The sequence below is a fragment of the Mustela nigripes genome, chromosome 16, assembly GCF_022355385.1.
Source record: "Mustela nigripes isolate SB6536 chromosome 16, MUSNIG.SB6536, whole genome shotgun sequence".
In the NCBI taxonomy this organism is placed as follows: Eukaryota; Metazoa; Chordata; class Mammalia; order Carnivora; family Mustelidae; genus Mustela; species Mustela nigripes.
Genome location: NC_081572.1, coordinates 25,626,566 through 25,633,824, shown reverse-complemented (window position 1 = coordinate 25,633,824; position 7,259 = coordinate 25,626,566). Strand labels below are relative to the sequence as shown.

The following is a 7,259-nucleotide window of genomic DNA, read 5'->3' as shown; positions in this document are numbered from 1 at the left end:
TCATACATTTTTGACGTCTAAATTTTTTTTTAAAAATTCAATTTACCGCTATTGCTAATTAATCAGAACCTATCAGATGTCTGCTCTTGAATTTTAAGCCTGAGATTATAGATTGGGGACGTTCAGAAAAGAGAATTTGTGCCTTCCCTTTGAGAATTTGTGGAAAGTATAGATAAGGTTGACAAAATTACAATTCATCTATCTTTGGTTAGACATTTTAATCTCAGCTGAGCCTAATATACTCCTCTAATTATAGTGATATACTTTCCAAATTACAAATCAAGACACATGGCCAAACACAAGGTCCTGCAATGCTGGGTGTTTGGTACAGCAAATATTATTTGCCTAATGGTAAGAGAAATTATGCCTTGGGGCACAGGAAAGATGAAATGTTTCTCTTGATAGGCCATTCCCCAAATATCCTATCTTTCTTCTTGTAATTACTGCCCTCAACTAATTACAAAATTAAAAATAACTCATTTTTTAATAACAAATGGAGTGGATATTCATTTTAGAAAACAAACAAACAAACAAAAAAACCCGACTGAGCAAATAGTAGTAAACACTGAAAGAATATATCTTTTTTTTTTTTTTTTTAAAGATTTTATTCGTTTATCTGACAGAGATCACAAGTAGACAGAGAGGCAGGCAGAGAGAGAGAGGGAAGCAGGCTCCCTGCCAAGCAGAGAGCCCGATGCGGGACTCGATCCCAGGACCCCGAGATCATGACCCGAGCCGAAGGCAGCGGCTTAACCCACTGAGCCACCCAGGCGCCCCTGAAAGAATATATCTTGATGCAGAGAAACATTGAACTTAAAATGTTTCCAAAAATAAAATAAAATAAAACACATCCACACTTTCGCAATCAAATCCCACTTTTCCTTGTTACAAAAAAATCCAAAGACTAAAAAAATTGGAATTTAAAGAGTCTTTGAGTAAAACTTGAATGTTCTTAAAACACGCCACCTGAGCTTTAGGAATCCGTGCAATAAACATGAAATCGGCCACCTGACCACTCCCACCCTCAACCCATCGCACACACCCTTCCCTCCTCCTCCGGCACACATCGGGGACTTTAGATATATCCCCTATTGATTGGGTTCCTTCTAAAGGGGAACAGGGAGAGGGGGCGGAGGCAGAGGGCATGAAAGGGTGGAGAAAAAGGCTACGATCGGATCTCGCATCCCTAAAGCGCAAAGCCTCTAGGCCTAACACCTACAGCGGGTGCGTGTGCAAGAAGCACAGCTGGTCTACACAGCCGGCTCCGCGGACACCCTACTCCGCGGGGAGTTGCGCTTTAACTTCCTTAGAGCAGGTTGAGAGTGCAGGCCCCACAGTTTTAAGAGGAAGGCGGAGCCCCAACTGGTGTTTTTCCAGGAAGCACTTCTGGAGTGCAGAGCAAAGGGAGGAGAAGGCCAGCGCTGGGCGTTTCATTCATTGCTCCTCTCTTTCCCCTTCCACCCTTCCCTCCCCTTAGACTTTGTCTCCCCTTTCCCCTGGCGCGTTTGACGTCGGTCTCCTGGATACCAGACAGCCAATCGCCTAGCTGCTACGGGAGAAGCGCGGCCAATCAGGCGTCGTTGCTACCTGTGAGCAATATTTTTAGCAGAGAGGGACGCTCGGTTCCACGCCCAGGCAACTTCGCGTCTTTCTCCGCCGCAGGTTGTGAAAAGGGGCGCTTACCGGCTTCCCTTGAGTCCCTCTCGTTCCGCGCTCCCTATTTACCCGCTCGTAGTTCAACCGAAGAGCATCCTAAACGCACCTTCCAGGAGGGCACCGTGTGTATTGTGTGTATTGATGGTAAAGGACACTTGAAATACACGCATGTATATATACACTTAGATACGTACGCAATTTGGCACGGAGGCCTAGGCTAGGACATTGGGAACAAAACGTGGTTCTTCTTACAGTCTCAGGCCACCCCCACGTCCGAGTTGCTGCCGGGTCGCACGGGGAGGTTGTGATGTGGGATGCGGAGGCAGTTAAACTGTCACCCAGGCGGGAGGTGTGGCCAGGTGGAGTCCCTTCCCCACCCCCAGCCTAGCACGGCCGCTTTGGGTTCTGCTGTTGCCACTCTCTGGGTGGCAGTTGGCCTAGGCCCCGGAGGTGATTAATATTCAATTAACCGGGTGCGGGTGCACGAGTCCCTGTCACACAGTTCGCCCTTTCTCTCGGCTCTCCCGGGTGCACTGGAGACCGATTTGGTAGCTCGTCCACGAGTGGGATTTTCCTGGGCCACAGTCCCACTCGAGTAGGGCATTTTTTGTAAACTGTCCCCTCCCTCTCGAGGCCTCGGGCTCTTCTCCCCGTTGTTCCCCGCCGCTCCGCCACCTGCCTCGCTCCCCTCCCCCCTTCTCTCCGGGGCTCTCCTCCAAGACCAAGCGTCAGCTGCCCCACCCACCACCGTCGCCCTCACTGGCACTTCTCTCCTCCAGTCCCTTTCCTAGTTTTTTCTTAGTCCCGCCCACAGTGCCGCCAGGACGTCGGTTCATTGGCCGTTGTGGAGCCCGAGGGGTGTGGCCTTACGTACGGGGCCCTCCGCCGCCCGTGGGGACATGGGCAGGCGGGACCTGGCCAATGGCGTCGAGGGGCAGGGCAGGGGCGGAGCCGCCGCGGAGGGTCTGGGGTGAGGGGCGGGAGGGCGGGGAATGGTTACGCGGTCCCGAGCTGTGTGACGCGAGGCGGGCGCGCGCGCACCCCTACGGGAGGGGATGGGGGCGGGGAGGAGACTATAAAACGAGAGGCGGGGCGCGCGCCGCGGCAGAAGGAGCGAAGCTCTGGCCCGGCGCGCAGTGGTCGTACTACGGGGATGCTGGGCCGGGCACCGGGCTGTGTGGAGAAGTGAGCGCGCTCGCCTGACCTGTCCCCGTCACCCCGAGCCCCAGGGGGCGAGTTCCCGAGGCCCGCGCCGAGGCCCCCGTCCTCCGCCCGGCGACGCCGTCTTGCATTCAGCCTGCTGGCCGCTGCCGATCCTCCCGAGCCCCCGCCCTGCCGCCCCCTCTCCCCCGCCCCGCGGCCGGCTCTGTGGTGGAAGCAGCCCGTAAGTATCGAGTCGCGGCGGGCGGGGTCCGGGGACCGAGGGGCTCCGGCGGCGTCGAGCCCCGGGCCCTCGGGGACGGCGGATTCGCGGCCCGGGCGCAGAGAGGAGCGGCTCCGAGGGGAGCGGCTCCGAGGGCCCCCAGCGCGCCCGGGACCTGGAGGCGGGGCCGGCAGGCGCGTCGGGCTCGGCCGGGGCCGGGAGGGTAAACGGGGAAGGGCTGCCCTGGCCGAGCTGACCGGGAACCGGGGGTCGGGGCGCCGGGGAGGAGCGGCGAGCTCGAGGGAGACCGCGGGGTCCGCGGGGCTGGTGGCCGCCGGGACCGAAAAGGGTGCGGGGGAGCCGGTGCTCCCCGGGCTCTGGCCGGGTCCCAGGAGCCTCGGGCGGGGGGCGGGAGCGGGAGCGGCGGGTCAGGTTACGGCGGGGGGAGGGGAGCGGCTGACCCGGAGCAGCGGGCGCCCCGACCTGCCCGGTGCCCGGCCCCGAGTAGTTGCTTTGCCATTTCTCGTGGCCTTCCTCCTCCTCCCTCTTTTTGGAGGAGACTTGTACTCTCCTCTCCCCTCTCCGTCTCCTCCTTCTTCTCCTCCTCCTCCTCCTCCTCCTCCTCCTCCCCCCCCCCCCTCCTCCTCCTCCTCCTCCTCCTCCTCCTCCTCCTCCTCCTCCTCCTCTTGCTGCTGCTGCTCCAGCGCTTGGGCTCCGAGGGCTGTGAGCAGAAATCTAATGAGACCCAACTGGCTGTTTATGTAATTCTTCACACTCCTGTCTTAAGGCGTTGCTTTAAAACTACCTTCGGCGGAGCCTGAATTTCGCTCGGTGGCACCGTCAAGCGTTTTGGCTAAATCAGCTGCCTCTGCCGGCGCTCAGGCTTCGAGCTTGCAAAGTGTAGTTTGAGGGCAGCCAGGGATCCTTTTCCCTTTGTCACCACGAATATGGAAAATGGAAAAGATGGATTAATACCAACTTGATTTTTAAAACGTCCTTGTAAATCAACCTCAGTGTACAAATAGATCCCTTTTGCAAATATCTTCTGTTTGCCCTTGATCTTTTCTTATCCCCACCCAGTGCTGATCCAGCAAACGTTTAAAGGTCGACCTTATCGTACAAGCCTCTCCGGCGGTCCTCTTATCGTGAAGGAGGGAGGTGGTTTTGAAAATCAGAATAGAACTCAGAAACCCTGGCCTTTAAAGAGAAGAATCAATAGAGTTTTGAAATTAATTGTTGCCTTTGTTACATTTGCTGCCAAAGAGGTATTTTCTGATTTTGAAAAATACACACTGAAAAGAAGAGAGAAGCTCGATTATTACATTGTATGCCCTTATATGTGTATTTAAGACGGCAGCTATGTAGGATAATTTGGTTCATAATTATCCTTCACTAGGATGGCAATTCATTTAGCATTTAGTATTTTTAATTTTAGCATCATGTACTTTGGAAATTAATTTTCCTAACTTCTCCAGTGTCTGAAGGTTTAATGATAGTGCAGATCTAAGGAGCATATATACAGGATGAACTGAAATACAGAATTCACTCCTAAATTAGTGAATAGGAATATGATCGCTTTCTAAAACTGGTATAAATGTGTGTGGAGGTAGGTGGATGGGTGTGCGGAGTAGAGTTTCCAATAAATATTCTTTTGAGAACTGAGGGAAGAAACACACTGCATATGCTGGAGATATATAGATACAGATATATATCTATATCTATCTATTTTTAGAGTTGTATTCAGAAAAAAAGAAGTAAATAATAGGATTTTAAATACATTGTTTTAACTGTAAATCCCAAATTGTCCTGTGAGATTTTGAACTTTAATAAACAATTTTCTATTGTATGTTCCTTTATTTTGTGCTGATTTTATTTTTCTGACTTTCAGCCTGTTAGACTTTTTTCAAAAGTAAAATTACTCTGGGGGTAAGAAGAGGTTGTGGGACTTAGATTTCTCTTATTTGGACATGTTTGTTTTTGTTTTGTTTTGTTTTTCTTTAAGGAGCAAGACCACTGAAGGTGAAGGATAATCTACAAAGTACCAGCACTTTGAATGAAAATTTGTTTCTCTGCCACAAACTGAACACTTTTGTGTGCGTGTGTGGGGGGAAGTTGAAACACAAATCTCACTTTGTGGCATAGCAGCTATGCAGCTTGAAATCCAAGTAGCACTAAATTTTATTATTTCATACTTGTACAATAAGCTTCCCAGGAGACGTGTCAACATTTTTGGTGAAGAGCTTGAAAGACTTCTTAAGAAGAAATATGAAGGGCACTGGTATCCTGAAAAGCCATACAAAGGATCAGGGTTTAGATGTATACACATAGGGGAGAAAGTGGACCCAGTGATTGAACAAGCATCCAAAGAGAGTGGTTTGGACATTGATGATGTTCGTGGCAATCTGCCACAGGATCTTAGTGTTTGGATCGACCCATTTGAGGTTTCCTACCAAATTGGTGAAAAGGGACCAGTGAAGGTGCTTTATGTGGATGATAATAATGAAAATGGATGTGAGTTGGATAAGGAGATCAAAAACAGCTTTAACCCAGAGGCCCAGGTTTTTATGCCCATCAGTGACCCAGCCTCATCAGTGTCCAGCTCTCCGTCGCCTCCCTTTGGTCACTCTGCTGCTGTAAGCCCTACCTTCATGCCCCGGTCCACTCAGCCTTTAACCTTTACCACTGCCACTTTTGCTGCCACCAAGTTTGGCTCTACCAAAATGAAGAATAGTGGCCGCAGCAACAAGGTTGCACGTACTTCTCCTATCAACCTCGGCTTGAATGTGAATGACCTCTTGAAGCAGAAAGCCATCTCTTCCTCAATGCACTCTCTGTACGGGCTCGGCCTGGGCAGCCAGCAGCAGCCCCAGCAGCAGCAGCAGCAGCCCTCCCAGCCACCACCGCCGCCGCCGCCGCAGCCGCAGCCGCAGCAGAAAGCCTCTGCTCTTTCTCCCAATGCCAAGGAATTTATTTTTCCTAACATGCAGGGTCAAGGTAGTAGTACCAATGGAATGTTCCCAGGTGACAGCCCCCTAAACCTCAGTCCTCTCCAGTACAGTAATGCCTTTGATGTGTTTGCGGCCTATGGAGGCCTCAACGAGAAGTCTTTTGTAGATGGCTTGAATTTTAGCTTAAATAACATGCAGTATTCTAACCAGCAATTCCAGCCTGTCATGGCTAACTAAAAAAGGAAAAAAAAAAAAAGAATCCTACAAGTTAAAAGGCACGGGCCCAAGGGGGATTTTTTTTCACCTCCTTGAGATTTTTTTTTTTTTAAGCTTATAGTAAGGATACATTCAAGCTTGGTTACAAAAATAAAACCTGCATCATTTTTCATTTGCCAACCAAGCACAAAGTTATTTTATACTGACTGTATATTTTAAAGTATACGCTCAGATATGGCCTTTTACAGTATTTAAGATATAGCAAGGACATGGCTGATTTTTTTTTTATAAAAAATTGGCACTAATAAGTGGGTTTATTGGTCTTTTCTAATTGTATAATTTAATTTAGTACAAAGTTTGTAAAATATCAGAGGATATATATATTGTTTCTACGACACGGTATTGCATTTATATCTTTTTACTACAGTGACCTGTGACAGCAGCAGCTTCATGTATTTTTTTTACTGAAATTGTAAAATATCCATCTTAAAGACATCAACTATTCTCAAAATTGTGTACAGGATATTCCTTTAGTGGTGGAATTAAAATGTACGAATATTTGCTTTTTCAAAAAAATGTATTTTCTGTTAAAGGTTTAAAGATTTTTGCTATATATTATGGAAGAAAATGTAATCGTAAATATTAATTTTGTACCTATATTGTGCAATACTTGAAAAAAACGGTATAAAAGTATTTTGAGTCAGTGTCTTACATGTTAAGAGGGACTGAAATAGTTTATATTAAGTTTGTATTAAAATTCTTTAAAATTAAAAACGCTTATCGTGGTCTTTGTTTTGAAGCCTTGGCCAGGAGCTCCCTCTGGAATTACGATGTAAATGCTAGTGGTTGCCGAGAGGTCTGACTCCCAGAATCACGAAGTAGTGGTGGAAAAGCCATTGTACTGCACCAGATAGTAGCAGTTGGCCACGTAAAACATCTTGTCAAAACAGCGCAGCCTGACCAATGCTTGGGATGGCTTTATTTACATATTTTTAAGCGACTTGATTCAGCCCACATCTGTCTCCCTGTGAAAGGAATGGTTAGACTAAGTCTAGGCAACCGTGTTTTACAGCATG

At 48.7% G+C, this 7,259-nt stretch overlaps 1 protein-coding gene across 1 annotated transcript; it reads left to right on the top strand.

Annotated features, from left to right (window-relative positions):
* The first annotated feature begins 2,737 nt into the window (after nt 1–2,737).
* TOB1 (transducer of ERBB2, 1) lies at nt 2,738–6,957 on the top strand. Its single transcript, XM_059379174.1, has 2 exons — nt 2,738–3,040; nt 5,022–6,957. The coding sequence occupies exon 2, from the start codon at nt 5,167–5,169 to the stop codon at nt 6,202–6,204; it is 1,038 nt and encodes a 345-aa protein (XP_059235157.1). The 5' UTR covers nt 2,738–3,040; nt 5,022–5,166; the 3' UTR covers nt 6,205–6,957.
* Nucleotides 6,958–7,259: the final 302 nt, after the last annotated feature.

Coding starts and splice junctions, on each gene's coding strand:
- TOB1 (XM_059379174.1), top strand. CDS start 5,167: ATGCAGCTTGAAATCCAAGTAGCACTAAATTTTATTATTTCATACTTG.